Source organism: Lichenostomus cassidix, chromosome 3 (assembly GCF_008360975.1).
Source record: "Lichenostomus cassidix isolate B80296 chromosome 3, HeHo_3.0, whole genome shotgun sequence".
In the NCBI taxonomy this organism is placed as follows: domain Eukaryota; kingdom Metazoa; phylum Chordata; class Aves; order Passeriformes; family Meliphagidae; genus Lichenostomus; species Lichenostomus cassidix.
The window spans coordinates 49,209,665-49,227,137 of record NC_139483.1 but is presented as its reverse complement, the minus strand read 5'-3'; the positions used below and the strand labels follow the sequence as shown (position 1 = coordinate 49,227,137).

Genomic DNA, 17,473 nt, shown 5'->3' with positions numbered 1-17,473 from the left:
CATCTTTCTTTTAGATAGTGTACTCTAAACCTTCACCTTTCTGATTATTGCAGCTAAGAAAATGAAAGACCTTCCCCTTACACTTGTGGCTGCTCTATTGCCAGGCATGAGTTCCTTTCAGGTCATGAGCTCTGGGCTTTGATGCACAAAGTGTTTGCCCAGAGGACCTGGTAGCTGCTCCACAACCAGGAGCACTAACATCAGTGACAAGGTGGCTGCTGAGATGTTTGTCACCACAGCCTGACAGGACCAGACGCAGCTTCTAGGCAATGGAGATTTAATTTCAGTATGTTTGCAGGAGAAACATTGTTGCTTTGTTTTAGTGGACCTTCTCTTTGGGGGGTAGTTTTAAGAGTAGAGATGCTGGTTATGTAGAAAACGACTAGGGACAATTAACATACAAGACTAGAAAAATCTGTGTTATTATGAGGTAATGGATACCAATTCCAGATGGAATAAAAAACAGTCTACTAGAAAGAAGAATTTAAGCCATGGCAGTGTGTCTGTTAATTTGGATTTGAGCAAGTGTCTGTTTTTAATTGTCTATAGCAATACTAACAATTTGTCTAAATCAGGATTTGAACTTTCTCCAATAGATACTGTGTCAAACACGATCACTCTCTATATCTTGCAGAGAATTGAAATTCTCAACTAGCCATAGAAGTACATCAGTCTTGGTCACAAGAAATACCAGTCAAAATTCTTCTTAATTGTAACTAGGGCTATTGGAGAGCAGTGTAGAATGATGAGGCCAGAGACTGAGCATCAGGCTCTACCCAGGTTAAGGGTAAATGGGAAATTGTGCTTGAAGAACAGCATAACTAATTTCAGAACACAGCCTATCTTTTAAGGCAAAATATACTCAGCTTGATATGACAATGTCTGAGTTTTTAAGCATATCCATACAATTTCACTGAAGTTAGTGGAATATACAAGCACCAGAGGCAGAAGTGATTTATCTTTGCACCTTTCCAATTAGGTATGTTGTTTGGGGCTCTTGTATTTTTCCAGTTTTTCTTGGAAATAACTGCATGTACCAAATATTAGGGAGGTAAAGAAAATGCAAGGAGGCAGTAGAGTATTGTACTTTCAAACACATCAGAAAATACTGGGAACTGTTCCCAGACATGGTCTGAAAAGAAAAATGGTTGATTGAATTTGAAGGTTTCCAAAACATCTGCTTCTTCAGTTTGATGACCAAAATAGAACGTCAGAAAAAGAATGATCTCAAAATTGTAGTTCAAGAAAATCACTCCTTTTCTAAATTACAAAAGGCATGTTTTCTTCTTGTTGTAAGAGAAATGTATGAGTGGGAACATCAGCTTTGACATGGACTATATGGTTACTGTGATTGTGTCACTGTTGACATAACATGAAATTTAACCACCTGGCAGCTCTAAAGTGGCCTTTCTTCTGCTGTACAGTGATGATTTTTTCTTCCATTATTATGTTGTCGTGTTTTTTGGGTTTTTTGGTTTTTTAAAGAAATGTGCTAAATTCATAAAGCAGGACTGATATTGACCCCTCTTGACAGTTGTTGGAATGACCCAGCTCAGGTCAGCCTTTGGGTTTATAAGTTACAGCAAGAGTGCACACAGCTGCTGTGACAGTTTCTTCCTTGCAGGTGTCAGCTGTTCCATGACACTGCATTTGTCTGTGCCTTTCCAACATAACTTTTGAGGCTGTCAGGATCTGTAGTAATCACCTTCTATAAAAAGATCATCTATCAACATAGTGAAAATGCTGTCCTGTAAGAAACAATTAAAGATGACATACATCATTGTCTGAAAGTAGACATGTGCAAACCCTCTGAACCACTGCCACCAACACACTTGAACTAGCCTCACCTTCCCCTAGTGAAGAAGGGGAATGGATTATAATGCTGTTTCAAAATACTCACCAGATTTTGTTTGGTGCATTTGATTTTATTAATTTTTTCCATCTCCTTTACAGAGTGCACCAAATAAGTCACACAGTTTATTATTTTAGATTGTAAATTGAGAAGAAGTCAAGTGAGAAGTCTGGAATTTTGGGGCCTTGCAGACCTTGGCAAGCAGCTTGCAGCAACCATGAGTGTGCTTTTGTAAGGAGTCTCCCTCACCCAGAATAATCAGATCTTCTCTGGCTGCCCTCATTGTTCAACTGTGAGAAAAGACAGCCTTTATTCACAGTGCACATTTGAACCTGTGGGGACAGTTACTGGAAATTTAGTAGAGGTTATATATTTACTTGCTTTCCTGAGAGCTGTTGTGATCATTCCAGAGCATTGCAGAATGATGTGGTGTTAACACACAGACTGAGTGACTCAGCTTGTCAAAAATTCATTTGAAAAGAAATGCATAAAATAGGGGAAAAAAAAAAAAACGAGCTGTAATAGTTATGTGCTAAAAGCCCTTTTTGTGACTGCTGGATCAATAGTGTTATTGAAATTTCCTTAGAGCTGAGGTTTTGCAGAGGAAGAGCTTCCCAGCTTTCCTTAAATTCAATCCTTCCATGACATGCTTGTTAACTAGAATCCTCATGTTACCAATCTGGATTGGATACGCCTGCCACAAATGGAAGGTAGAGAATCCTAGGATGAGGTGAAGAGAATCATTCCCTGTTACTTCAAGTTTCTTCCTTCATAAATTCATTGGTTTGGTGCCTCATTTGGAATCTTTTCACAGATTTTAAAGGCCATAGCAGTTCTACCTTTGTGCCGCATGCTTCAGCTGAGGTGCTTCTGTAGGAAGTTTATTTGGCGCCGCTGGTCTGCAGCGTGCTCTCTTCGTAAGGAGGCACTGGGTCTGGAGAGAGCTCAATGTGAGCCTCTTCCATGGAAGTCTTCTTGGTGGCCTCCTCATAGGATGGAGGCAAACACACAGAGAGGAATGTGGCATCAGGGAGCAGCGTGGAGTAGTGGAAACTCTGTTCCGTGCTCCAGGGCAGTGCAGAAAGGAAATTGGAGACGTCGTGCTCAGGCAGAGCCTCGGGAAGGTCGATGCTGAAGATCTGCCCCTGCTGAGAGGGGCGCTGGCAACGGCGGTACAGGAAGAGCAGCAGGAATGCCAGGAAGAGCATCATGGTGGCAGGCAAAATGATACACAGAAAGGGCTCTATGTCGTCTTTGGTTGAACTTGTCTGTTGTCTGCTCTGTAACCAAAGCAAATAGGAACTGTGTTAGATTCCTGGAGATCTCTTTATCAGAGAGCAAAAATACATTCCCTATCTTTGCCTTATGACATAGCAGTTGCTTTTCCAGATTTCTTTCTCTCTGCACTAGTATCATTCAAGCAATATGTTTTGCCGGCTCATTAATTCTATTTGCTGGCCTATTAAACCAAATCACAACCCAAGACAAAAAAAAACCAAAAACGAAACAGAGAAGTTGCAGAGAGTATTGGGTTTCTAGGAAACCCTGTCTCCAATGGGGAAAAAACCCCAACAACATGGAAGTATTTGTAATTTTGTATGACATTATTACTCTTGGACTATAGTGAGATCAGTTGACTTTGGTCAAGCTTTTAAACTTCAGAGAGTACTGAATTGCAGATGAATAAGGCTGGTGATCCACCATCTAGTCTTTTTTCTTTGTATTTGGAAAACTGTTTAAAGAACAAATATTACAACAATAGCCCTTTCAAACAGGGCCTGCTGCCTACAATACCTGCCCTTTGGGCTGTTCTAACCTCACAGGCCAGTTCCAAATAAAACAGTGTGTCAGGACAGCTTGGACTGGGGCTCTTTCTTGAGCTTGTTGTGCCAGTTATCCAAAAGTTGTTTTTCCCTGTTTAAAACTATGGAAACAGAACTTTTGCTGTAAGAGTAATAACAGTTGTGACTGCTGTGTCAGCTTTGTTCTCTGCAACATGAAAAGCACAAAAGACCTCTGTCTCACTGCTTTTGAATTGTGATGTAATCTTAACTGGAGTTATAAGCTATGAGACACCAGCAAAGCCATTTGTGCTCTTCTGTTGTATGTGCTTTAGTTTTAAAATTTAGTGTATCTTGTTTTCAGTCTGACTTTATTTTCATTCAGATCTCGTTCAGAGTCTAGTCTAGGGAGAGAGGAAAACCAAAACCCTATAATGCTGTTTATTATCAACTCATTCCTTTGAAAGTTCTTGACAAATCCTATCAAATAGGTTTTTTTTCACATTCGTATGGTGAGACTACACATGTCAATGGGTTGGATTTACTTTCTTTTGAATGAAGGTGCCTATTCAAGCTGGGAGAACTCAAGTGATTCTTCCTCAAGGCATTTGGAAGCAGGGATGCAAACTGTCCATTTGCAGCCCTGGCTTTGTGAAAAAGACAGTAACCCCAATGCCTCCTTTTTAGTATACAAAAACTTTCTATGCTTATTCTTCCCAGAATCACAGTCATTCTTCTAGCTACAAAATCACACTGTAACCTACATTCAACTGATTACCTACCAGGCATTTGTAACCTCTTTGCTTTATTGTCATATTATGAAATTATTATTATGTGGTCATGCCTAAGAAAAACAAAACAAATAGGCTTTGACACCTAACAAATAATGTAGGGGAGATTTCTGCCTTTTTATTTTCCCCCTAAGGTATTGTGGGTCTAAAGCTAAATGCTTTAAAGTAATTTAAAAATACATTGAAACCTTTGCAGATTAGCTATTAAGCTATTTTTCCCCACAGGCCTTAAAAAAAAAAGGTATATTAAATAACTATTTCATATTTACTGATAATTTTTTATTAAAGAATTTCTGTCTGTATAAGCTGTTGTCTTACCTGACCATTCAATGAGTTACAGGAATGAGCAGAAATAAAAGAAATTGTTCCAGCTGTTCTTCCAATGCAGACATTAAATAATATTTTAAAAATGAGGGGATTTTTTTTTTTAAGTTTGTTAATGCTTCTTTAGTGTGTTTTACAAGGTGCATAAAACACTTCAAGGGAAAAAGAGAAAAAGCACTCTATTATGTTTGTGGACTACATATGTGTAGACTCACTGATACCAATATTTTACTGATACTCTTGCAGTAAATATTTAGAACAACTGAGCTTATACTGGACAGCATTGTTCACAATCAGTGAAGAGCTTGTTTTTAAAATCCAAGTCTAATTTTGGGGGTTAATTTATAGGGAGCCTGCTTTCCTCAGGGTTAAGCATTGTTCTTAGGGTCTGTGAGTTGTACAATGTTCTGGTGCTTTGGGAGGACAGAGAGCAAGACTGCCAATGTTTCCCACATGAGATTAGTAAAAGGTATGTAAAGCCCTGATTGTCATTTAAACCCATTGCAGCTTCCCTATAAACTTCACTAAAACTATATTCGTGTGTTGAATAATGGCCAAGGACAGTTTATCCTTCATATGCTCAGGAAACACAGACAAGGGTTAGGGCTGCCTGGCACATCCTGTTGTAGACATGGCCTCATACAAATACTGGACTTCAAAAGGGAAGGAAAGGTTAAGCTTGATGGAAGGAATGAACGAATTGTCTTGTGTCTCTACTTTGCTCCAAAGCCTTGGAATGAAATACCAATCAAGAGAAATGTGCAAAATATTGTTGAAGGGGACAGTTTGCATGTAATAGTAAAAAAATGGAAGAAGTTCAACTATTTTGTAGTATGAGGTAGCTGAGATGGCCCTGGTCTGTGAAGCAGCTACAAAAGGACACCTTAGGGTATCAGTGAGTTACTGACCTGACAACTCTTCTTATTTAAAGGCCCTCCAAGAGTAACCTACAGCATTGCTTCTAAAGTTGCAAAACCAAGCTCTCAAGGCTGAATAAATGCCAGCATTTTGGAAATCTGTGAATCCTTAATTTGATCTGCAACACATGTAGTTTTTAATTACATTATTGTGCACAAAGTGCCTCCTCAGGGTTGTGATAGATTGGCTGGGGAAGAAGATGAACACAGCAATACCGCAGGGTACTGTGTTGCAGGATGTGTAGAGTATGTGTTGTGTGAGTCAGAAGACTGTGGGAAGAGAGTGGACTGCCTGCTAGTGTGGGATAGTGAATGTTCTCCTGGGGATCTGTATTCCTGTCTCTGCTACTAAATGCTCTAGGGAAGGGGCAAGACAGAGCTGTGGAGGTATTTGTTGTGGGTTACCCATTGGTTATGCCTCTTTTTGAGTGCCAGGATCGAGATTCTTGGGTACAGTCTGCAGAAATTCTGCATCTGTAGTGCTGTCTCTGAAGGTGAAAATGCAGTGCCCTGAACCTGAAAGTACTTTATTGCACTGAGGGATCTGGGCAAAAATTACATAGATTATTACAAAGCAGCTCATATTCTCTTGTACCCCTAAAGTGGGCAGGTGGTTGGACCAGATATTCATTGCAGACCCCTTCCAACTGAACTACTCCTATTTTATCTTATTCTATTTCAAAATAACCACACCAGTGCCTGGTGGCTATCTATCAGTAACATGTGCAAAAGAAGACATAATAAATTCGTCTGAAGAAGATGCAGCAAAAAAGATGCTGAGAAAGGTGAGGCAAGTAGCACACTGAATAGCTAGCAATGAAGTGAATACCATGTCCTCTATAGTTGTGAAAGAAGAATGTGTTTTACTATGATCTGCAAAACAGTAGCCTGTGAAGCAGGTAGGATTAAGAATTAGGCAATGTTATAGCATCATAAAATATGCTGAGTTAGAGGAGACCCATCAGGATCATTGAGCAGGACACCCCAAGAGTCACACTGTGTATTAGAGAGTGTTGTCCAAACAATTTTTGAACTCTGTCAGGCTTGGTGCTGTGACCATTTTCCTGGGGAGTCTGTTCCAGTGCCCAGCCACACTCTGAGTGAGATTTTTTTCCCCCTTGTATCTAACCTAAACTAAGCTTCATGCTTTTTCAGCATACTAACAGGTGACAGTAAAGATCAGCTTTCCTCAGTCTGTGTTTCAGAGTGTTCACAGCTTTTTAAACACAGCTAAAGTTAAGATTTTCCTATCTGGGTTGAACTGTAGGCTACTTAGTGTATTATTTAAATTGAAATAATTTTTAGTGAGTTAATACTGCCCCACAGATGCCCAGAATCTGAACAGGGAATTACATATCCATTTTGATACTGCCTCCTGCCAAACATTACGTGGACTGATTTTACTTTGAGATGTAGTTCCAAAAGCTGATGGACTTCTTGTACTTAAATCTAAATACGTATATCAAATGTATTAGGAGATAACTGATCAATATTGGTCCCTCTTTTTCTGTTGTGGTTTTGTGCCCATTTCTGCAATGACTGCCTAAAGGGCTACTGAAGAATATTGCAAAGATCTTGACAAAAATACTTGGAAAATGTAATAGGCATTAAAAAATTTACACTAAAACCAGGAATAATTTTAATACAATGAATCAAAGGTCACCTAATTAAAAAAAATATTCTGAAATTTTAAGCTAAAACGGAAGTTCTAAACTGACCTAAAACTAACTTTTAAAGCTGAAGCTCTAAAACTAGAAAAGTAACTACTATGTATAGGTATCAGGAATATCTATCAGAGCTGGAAAATAAAATGAATCTAGAAATCAAACTGAATCTTCATTAATTGAAAGTAAAATGACTGCAGAACCTATTTAAGGTAAAATCCTCCACTGTTTTACATCTGAAAGTTTCCACACCAGGCATATGAAGTCACTGATGGCATTATTAATTGACTGGTTTGGTTCAATGTTGCGTTTCTGGACATCAGTGTGCCCTGCCTGTGTCATCACAAGCAGCTATTGTCAGGTTTGTTACTGACAAAAAAAAGGATCTGACTTCCAGCATGAAACAGTTACACACAGATAAATGTGGGAAAATATCTTTTATAAAACAGAGAAATGCAGAAAAAAGCATGGGGGTAAAAGGGATCATATTTCTAAAAAGTCCTCTGTTTTCTCAGAACTAATTCGTAGCCGGATAGTTTGGACATTGTAGGCTCATATTTATTCTCCTCCCTTCATTTATATATTTGTAGGACTGAAGCAGAGGGTGAGTTTCCCCCAGCCACTGAGCACATACTAGAAGTAGTAAAGCTTTTCATTAGTAATCTGTCTGCCTACGTTTTTTTAACATGCTGATCGTGTACAGTTGCCAGCTTACAGATTATGTGACCCATATCAGTTAAGATGAGATTTTACTCGTGCCTGTTGGTAAAGGAATGAAATGCAGAGTGTGGCTGAGTTGTGTGATATATTCATGATGAGCAATGGAATGGGCTTGGAGCTGAACCGTGTGTCTAGACAAAAGAGGGGTAGTACCTGCCTTTAGAGGGAATGACCTAACAAGGCAAAATGTGAATTTAAGGAAAGCTTTTGTGTAAGAATAGAAAAATGCAAGTTTCTTTTGTTTACTGAAATTCCCATTGAAGTGATTGAATTGTGCTAAGTTTCATTATGCTGTTAATGAACTGCTAGAGTATTTAGAACTCCATTAAAATTATTTTTGTTAATACAGCCCATATTTATACTAATATATTTTGAAGTTGAATCAGAAAACTGATACTTGTAACTCTTTTAAGTGGATTTGGAAAAAAGTCTGCTTTGAAGTCATTAGGGTGTGGTCCACCCATAGGTGCTTTTCCAGGCTCTATCCTGCTTCTGGAAGCTGATTCATTATTGCTTGTAGAAAGCAAAAACATGTAACTCTGGCAAATAGAAAAATATTTTAATGTGCTTTTGTATATATTAGTAATGACACATAATTTAGAAGTGAGCCTGGATTCACACAGAATTTTCAAATACTTGTTGGAATGAGACTCCGATGCTGTTTGAGGTGTGAAGACATTGCCAGTGCTATTGAAACTCTGACAATGTTACTGGTGAGGTAGACTTTGTTAAAATTGTGGAGGCATTCAAATACTACTTTTTGTCCAGTTTTGACACCCACACACATTCCTACCCCCATTTATTTTGCAAGAGCACACTTTACATACATCAGCTGAGTCGTGTGGCCAGTTCATTTGCTAATGCAACTTACTTCGGACAGTTACTGAGGAAGTAGGTGCACTGTAAATTATTATTTTTGATCAGAGAAACCCTTTTGCTGTATCCCAGACAAAGCCAGAAAGCAGGCTGTGTTTTCATCTCAGGGGGCTCCTTCCCTCCCCCCACTGGGCTGCATGTGATCCTCTCTCGCAGAAGTAATCAGCGCACAGCTTAGGGAACAAGAGTTCATTGCTGCCTGCTACTGGCTCGGAACATCTGCAGAAAGGCTTCACGGGACCAGATCCAGAGCGTAAACATGCATTTGAGAGAGAGGGAATCAAGGATGCGTTATGCTTAAAAGAAGTAATTAAACTTCCTTACCTGCCACCCTAGCAAATATTTTCCATCTAATGTTTCTCTTTGCTGCAAGTGTGTTTAAAAAGACTTAACAGCAATAAAAAATGCTCCCACTCTATGTAATTGAGCAGTACTGCTTTGACACGTCCCAATACCCAGGTATTCACTCTGCACTGTACGCTGAGGCATTATACACACAATCACACACATGCAAAGTCAAAGCACATGCCACAGAGATGAGCAGGGGGGTACAGACCTGGAGCTCTGTTTCCAGAAGTGGCCCACCTTGTTCACTGTTTAGCCAGTCATAGTTTCCCCTGTCAGCATGTCCAAAATTTTTCAAGCTGCTGCCCAAGAGCCACCTCATGCTTTCATTAACCTGGTCTTCTGTCTTCGTGCCTCCACCTTGCTTCGCTGCTTGCAGCTGCGTCTCCTCCTCCCAGCCTTGACCCAGCCGGGCTGCTGGCAGCTAATGATCCCTCTTCAACGATATCCCCTTTACAGCGGAAAAGAAAAAAAAGAAGTTAGACACCCCCTCGTCGTCAGGAAGCCAAGCAAATAGATCTCAGAGCCTCTCTCCACTTCCAACTCAATCTCTCTGGATTTGCTTCGGTGGCCTACATTACCAGCAAAGCTGGCATCAGGTATCTGGGAGCTGGGGCTGATAGCGCTCTGATTGGAGCACTCCCTGCATTAGGATTATTAAAAGGGGAATTTGCATGTGAATCTGAGCCCACATGGTCATCATTCCGTGTGGATAAATAACGCTCTATATTTAGTTATCTAATAAACACTATTTCCAACAAAATAAAATAAATGAAACCTGTGCTTCTGTGTTGAGGGTGAAAGGGTAACTGAGGTTCCCCCCTCAGTTACACAGCACAAGGAGGAGCCACAGTCCAGGCAGGTTTTTCTTCCCTGTTGCTGAAACATACAGAAAAGAGAGTGGTTTCTGAGTAGAGAGGCAAGGACACAGGGCTAAATGCTGTACTGAATTATTTAGCACTGTTAGGATGTAGATGTTAATGATAAATCCAGAGAGAGAGCTCTGCCAGGAAAGCTTTGGTCATTGTGGGAGCGTATGATTGCTTCTGGTAAAAACGAGTTGTCAATTTAGTTAAATCAGGTTTACAGCTTTCTAGGATACTCGTTAAATGGCAATTGTTTCCAGCGAGAAGACTTTGAGCTATTTATCCAGAAAAAAGCAACACAAACTTATTTCACTGATGTGTGGTGACTTCTGAAGGGAGGACTATTTAACCGAAGTTGCAAGTTGAATCACGGTTTAACTCGTGCTGAAAAGTTGGAGGTGTTTTTGCTGCCTTGCTGTGAGCAGAGGGAAAGGCTGTTGCTAAATGTCCCTTTCAACTGTGGTGCATTTTGTGTGATTTCTCAAGGCTTATCTGTTCGAGCAAAAATTGTGTTTAGCACGATAATAGAAACTTAGGGTTAGAATCTTGACCTCTTATTTCTAGCTTGGACTTCTTTTCATCAACTCTTCTTTTTAGTTCTTGGCTCCCAGAAAATTGCAGTCCTAGCTGTCAGCGGCAGGCTCTGCTCCTGCAGCTCCAGCAATGGCAGTCTCAGTGCCAGCACTCACCTTCTCTAGTGAGAGGACTATGGAAGAAGCTTTTTCCAAGGCTGGCTGTGGTGGTCCCTGTGTCTGCAGCTTGCAGGAGGGATTCATCCTGCAGGTGAACCATGGCTGTAGGAAAGAGAGGTGATTGTTTGATAAATTGATCCCATTTTGTTGCTGAAGTTGCCAGGTGAGCAGTGGACAGGGAACAACAATACTGCGTGAAGGGCTGGTCTTACTGCTGAAGCAGCTGCCTTTGTTGGAAACTGAGCTCTTGCTTTGCTGAGGAGGTCCTGTGTGAAGCTAGAAAGCTCACCTCTGCAAAGCCTTTGCATGCTTGTGAGAAGACCCCTCCTTTCCTCAAGGCCTCACTTGTCATCTTGGAAAGCACATTCCAAGGTGGTGAGTTTGTCCAGCTGCACCAGCCCAGGGCAGTGACACTGTGACTTCTAATGGCCACTGAGCAGCCAGGTCCTAAATGTGGTTTAACAGGTCACAACCAAGTCGAGAAATACTTGATATCTCAACACCTTGTATAGAAGCAAGAATGACAATCATCTTTCCCAAATCAGTGTTAATAAATTCCTTAAGGAGTCTTGTGACTGTGTAGCTTAAATCTATAATCTCACGTGCAAGCAGGAAACATTCACATACTATCTTAATTAGGGTCTTAGTGCAGCCCCTAAGATTATTAATGCTATTTTTAAAAGCTTGCTATAAATTTGCTTTGGGACTTTGCATGAATAATGAGGAGAAGGAAAAAAATATATGTCTCCTTACAGTATAAACACCCTGTTTGGCATCCTTGGATTCTAGTTGATGAATTCTAGCCAAGAAAAATAAGGTGTGCAGTTTTAAGACTCACTGACCTGATTTGTCAAGTGCTGCTTTGAATTCTTGACCTCTGGAAAATGATTTAACTTCGTAGAGCCGAGGCCAAATGGGAATTTGGGGAAATGCAGTGCCTTTTGTCGTGCAGGTAATTAGAATATAAAATAATGATTGTCCCTCTGGCTTTTTATATCATCAGTGGACCCAGCAGCCAGATTAGTGAGTGTGATTGGGATACCCTCTTCCTGCTGCCAGGGATCAGGTGCCCATTTACTGCACTGCCTTTGTAGAGCAGACCTGCTCCTGTGCAGAACTGAAACAGAGCCATTCAAGACTGGGCTTGTGATGGCAAATCTGTTGCAGATTTCTGCCAGCCCTGTGGGGCACACGTGACACTTATTTTTCCTTGTCACAAGGAGCTCATAAATACCATGGTAGCTTGGGCATGCTGTAATGTGAAAGCTGGGGCGAAGAGGATCATCCTAAATTCCTAGTCCCTTGACCAGATGTCAGGCCTGCCCCTTTGAAGTGTGGGTCAGGTTAAGGGATCATCAGATCTTGACATGGACAAAATGTCCTGCCCTCTCCTCCACTGGCTTTGTTCTTTGAAATAGTTTGAACTAGAATCTGCCTGGTCAAACAACCTGGAGAAAATAGCTGACACAGAGTGGCAACACTGACTTTGATTAAAGTTTGGTAAAGGCTTGTGAAACAATGCCAACATGATGTTTTTAGAGGCAGTATTACTATTATCACTTCCAATGTGCTAGCAGGGAGAGACTTTCTGGGGAAGCCACTGTAGAAAATAGGCACAGCCAGTGTCCTCTGTTTGAAGCTCAAACTGTCTGTCATAAATAATTAATCTCTCTGATTTGCTGAGATGTTTGAGCTAGCAGTGTAATTCTAGGCTGTGTTGCCACTAATACTGGTAGGGAACACAATATCCACAGTGCCCTAGATTCCTTTCAAGTTTCTTGCTATTTTCCTCCTCCAGTTTCTTTTGCTGCTGTCCACAGATGGCAGTGAAACTTCTCTTCTTGAATGACTGTGATGCTATGAGGGAGAGTATGAGGGCTCATCTGAGTAATACAAAACTAGAATTTCAGTGGGTGAGGTGTTACCACTGTTAGCAGTCCTGTGTTGGCAGGTGTAGATTCATAGGGTGAAATGGAGGGAGGATGACTTTTGCCTATAACCTGCTGGTAGGTGCTTCTGTGTCCTTCTGATGGAAGTGGTGCTGGCTTTTGTCCCTTACCTTACACTTGGGTAATTAAGCAACTCTGTTTTGTACTTTTCTTGATAATTTTTTCATTATATTGAGCTTTTAGCTTTAAGTTTTTGTTTGTTTATTATCAATACATTTGTTTTTCAAAAACAAAGCACCTTCTGAAGAGAAATCTCCCCACCAAAATAAACCCACTGTGAGCTCAAAGATAGACACAAGTTGGCATAGGTCTGCCATAGCTCTGTAGAGTGGTTTTTGAGGACAGGATTGACATTCTCACAGCCTGTAGAAGCAAAGGGTGTGGAGACCCTGCTACAAAATGTGTGCAGGCTGATGCTGCCCCTTGGAGTAGGGAGCAGGAGGAGGTACTGCTGAGTTATTGATCCCAGATCGCCGTGCTGCAGATGGGTAGCTGAAAGCAAAACCATTAGAGAGAGTGCCAGGGACAGACCTGAGGCTGCTGCCAGAGCAGGGTTGCTTACTGCAGAATATCCCTCAAAGTTCTGTGAGTGTGATAACGCTTGAAAAGCTCTGTGGTTGTGGCTGAGCAGTATCCATCTGATGATACTGTCTAGAGCTATGGGGTTTTATTAAGTAATTTAAAAAAAAAAAAAGTGTTAATCTAGGTTTTATCCCTTTCATTTACATTTAGTCATCCTTTACCCTGAATTCTTGTTTTCTCTTATTTAAGAGAAAAATCTGCCACCTCTGCAGAGCAGAGGTGTTTGTTACCCTGGTCTTAAAGAATGGCACACAGGTTTTTTGTGGTGTGGCTGTAGTCAGGTCGAGCTCCATACTCATTTTTGTACACTTTTATTATTAATATTGTTCATTTATCTCATTGCTGTTTCTGGGAAATTATTTTTATCTCAACCTGTGATCTTTGCCTTTTGTGCCTCCAATTCTCCTCTCTAACCATCTGCAGAAGGGAGGAGAAGGAGGAAAAAGCAAGAGGTATGTGGTTTAGAGTTTCAGTGGAAACACTAAACTGGGGAGTACCATTCCTAAACCATGACTCCAATATAGGGAATAAACTTTTAAGGAGAAACGTGAATGTATGGTAAACCTTCAGGTGAGCTTTTAAAAGTAAACTTTTAAGATTTACCTTACTCTTCATTGTATTTGATGTTGCTCATCCTGGCTGCTGACCTTGTGTAGTGCTGGGCAGACCTTACATACAGAACTCACAATCTGTCTGCAGTCTTGTGTTCAATTCTTTGTTCAAATTGATGCAATCTTCTGCTAGAATATTGTGAATCCCTGAATGAAATCTTGAGACTGTGTCCAAGTACAGCAGTCTCTGTGTCACTACTTGTTGCTAACGCAGTTAATTTTACATAAAAGCACAATCATAGCTTTATAGCCTGATTTAGTTAGTACTATCTGCTATCAAAAATCTAATCTAATCTAGATTCTAAAGGAATTATTCTTTCTGACACTGTTGCTTAGAACCAGTGGCAGGAGAGTGCTGTTGGAAAAGCAATAGCTCTTTTAGCTTCTAAAACAAGCTCAGCTCTTCTTCAGAGTGGGAAAAAAGCAAATTAACTCTCAAGTCCTTTGCCATCCCTTTAAAGTCAGGGGTGGCTCCACAGCAGAACTGTAGTTATTAACATACTCTCTTACAGGTTATTGTCCCTGATTACAGAATTAGAGAGGTCCTGATATCTCTCATCATTAACAATGAATCTGTAACTCTTAATTTGCCATTATTAAAATACTTGAAACATTCGAAAAATCAGGATACACTTGTTCAGTGTTGTACTCAGTGGTCAAGGAAAGGCCAAGGGAGACCTGGCCTGTTACTTACAGAGGAGAAAGTAAGTAAGGGAGACCTTGGCCTTTGGCCCTTTTTGGACACGAGAGAAAATTATTCCTGTCTGTGTACTTCTGAATCCATATGAAACTTCCTGAACTGTATTATTTAACAAAACATCAGCTGAGAGGATTTGAGTAATTTTGTACTCTTTTGCTTGAAATTAAACACATTTCATGTACTGCTCCAGTTCAGACCTGACATCCTGAAGCTTAATCTCCTGATTTGAATCTAGAGATTTCTACTTCAAACTTATGGAGAGGATGCACATCCTCCTGCAACCTGTAGAACACAGTTTGCTATAGAAATGAAATGCATTAAGAAAATCTTGTATATAAAAAGGCCCCAAAGCTGCAGATGTGGCAAGACCTTTATTTTCTCAAGTACAGCTGTTGATGGTCCAACTGGCCAGCAATATTGCAGTCAAGTCTGGATTTTTGGGTATGAGCCTAAACACCCTCCGTAGAAAACCATGGGTACAAAGGCAAAGGCTTTGATTGTGGTTTCTTTAAACAAGGGGCTTAGCCTGGCAGCAGGGAGTGGCATTGCAAGCCCATCATGAAATAAATGTGTTGTCTGAGGGATGTGTGAATGCTTAGAGGGGAATAATTGCACATTAGAAATACCTGGACAGTTGAGCTGCTGAGAAGCACTACTCAGTGTGGGCAGCTTTGTAAGTAACAGGCCAGGTTTTCAGCTAGGAAATGTGACTGCAGCCCAAGAATGATGTGCTGATGTTAAGGTGTGTAGAGTTACGTGATAGTGCCTTCTGTGGTAAGCTGATGTTGAGGTGAGGATCAAAACAGTAGCAAAAGGTAAAGAAGATTCTGCTCTGGGGCTTGGGGTGGTTGAATGGATGATCTGAACAGTTCCTTCATGTGGGCAGTCTGTCATGTCCTTAATTCAAGACACGTTATTGTCATTGGAGAGAGTATTGAGAAAATATCCACTGCAGTGACCCACTTCTGGATAGGGAGTGGGAAGAGGGTGTCCCATGGTGCATCCCAGTTCCAGTTCAGCCTGCATGGGCTGCATTGATGCTGCTGTGCAAAATGTTGTTCCTGTGTGAAGCTTCAGGGTCACTCAGAGTTGTACACAGGGGAAAGCCTGGGGCCAGGCTGATTAAAAGTAGATTTTCTTTTTAAGGAAAAAGTAGATTTTGCTTGGAGCAGTGGTGGACTAAGGGAATCAGCAGTGAACAGAACATCTGAGGCAATTATTTGATTCTGCTACAAGGTGGGGATCCACTCACCTTTTCCAGGCACATCCTCACACTCCCAGTGTCAGGTGGCCCAGTGTTTAGGCAGCAGGAACCAGGGGGCTGCTGTGGGGCAATGGGGCCTGTAGGGTCAGCAGTTTCAATGTGCCCAGGTTGTAGGGGCAGCACTAGGCCTGACTGGTTAGAGGCATTTACGTTATGATGTCGCTCTTCAGGGTTTAGGGTTTTTAAAATTTTATTTGGCTCCAAATATTACTCTTTGCTATGTGCAGGATGTAAACTTTGCTATGTGCAGGGTGTAAACCCCATTCCCAACAGACCCTCAATAGTGGTCATTCTTCTTGTCCTACTTTCAGCACAGCTCTGCCTAAAAAACTGAAAATGTTTGATAAAAAATGAGCAAGCTATATTGAAATGGTTTTTTTTTTCCTTCTTTCATGGTTGGCTTTGAAAACTAATGATCTTTATTCTCTTGGGCTTGGGGCTGGTCACAAGAACTTGCATTGAGATATTAAATTATTTAGTGTCCTTTTAAAAGAAAAGGTAATGTATGCAAGAGAGATGTAAGATCTGCTCTGGTGACCATCCCTGCAGCTGGGATTTTAAAAGAACATTTTTATCAGGGACCTTGTGCTTGTGGTGCCACCACTGCAATTCCACCCAGAAACCGACTCTTGTGTTTTCTCAAGGGAGGATGAACTGTTTTTGCAAGTAAGCACTGTGAACCAACCAACAGCCTTGTCGCCTTCCTCTCCTCGCTTGAGTTACTGCAATGCCTTTTCAAAGCAATTTTTCACTTTCTCATTATGTTTGACATTGTTTCCCAAGCTTGTCTTTTTTGACCTCCTAGACAAAATTACTTATAGGGATAGATTTCAGTACAGCATCTTATCCAGTTTTATTTTGATCTCTTCCTCTTTCTGTAATCTGTGGCACAAAGAATCTGATTTGAAGAACAAAGCAGTCTGCTGGGAATATATTGTAACATTAAAAACCACAGTAAATAATTGATAAATGCTACACAGGAAAGTATTCCACATTATTTTAAGTAATTTTGTTTGACTGTGGTGGGGAGTGAAGATGATAGGAGATCAGAAGTGGTCACACTAACCACAGTGAACAAAAATATTTCAGGCTGGGCATATTTCCTCAGAGCTGGCAAAGGAGAAGTATTGTCTCTCCTTTATGGGTACAGATTTCCCAGCAAATATGGTGGAGAAAAAGGTAAAAATTTCTTGCAAAAACAAAACAAAAAACCAACCAGATTTACTACTACAGATTACTATCAGGAGTCAGAAAATTACACATGCAGCCTGCCTAATATGTTGGATTTGGGGTTTTTGTTGGTGTTTTTGTTTGTTTGGGGTTTGTTTGTTTTTGTTTGTTTCTTGAGGTTTTTTGTTTTGGTTTGGTTTTTTAAAAAAAAAAATTGTATTTTTTTTCTTCAGTATAAGAGTAGGACCTTGCTGACCTGTCCTTACATCTAAATGGTTCTGATTTATTTTGGATTCCGCTGGGTTTTGAAATCTGCCTACTGACTGCACTCTTCTAGGACACTGTGTCATGCATTTGGATAAAGAGTTC

General features: G+C 40.6%; 1 protein-coding gene across 1 annotated transcript; it reads right to left on the bottom strand.

Annotated features, from left to right (window-relative positions):
* Positions 1 to 684: 684 nt before the first annotated feature.
* On the bottom strand, positions 685 to 10,191 carry SMIM28 (small integral membrane protein 28). The gene is made up of 3 exons (XM_085055680.1): positions 10,049 to 10,191; positions 9,482 to 9,721; positions 685 to 3,132 (listed from the first exon to the last, which is right to left on the bottom strand). Exons 2-3 carry the CDS (start codon positions 9,590 to 9,592, stop codon positions 2,734 to 2,736), a joined length of 510 nt encoding a protein of 169 aa, XP_084911806.1. The 5' UTR covers positions 9,593 to 9,721; positions 10,049 to 10,191; the 3' UTR covers positions 685 to 2,733.
* Between the last annotated feature and the right edge of the window lie 7,282 nt (positions 10,192 to 17,473).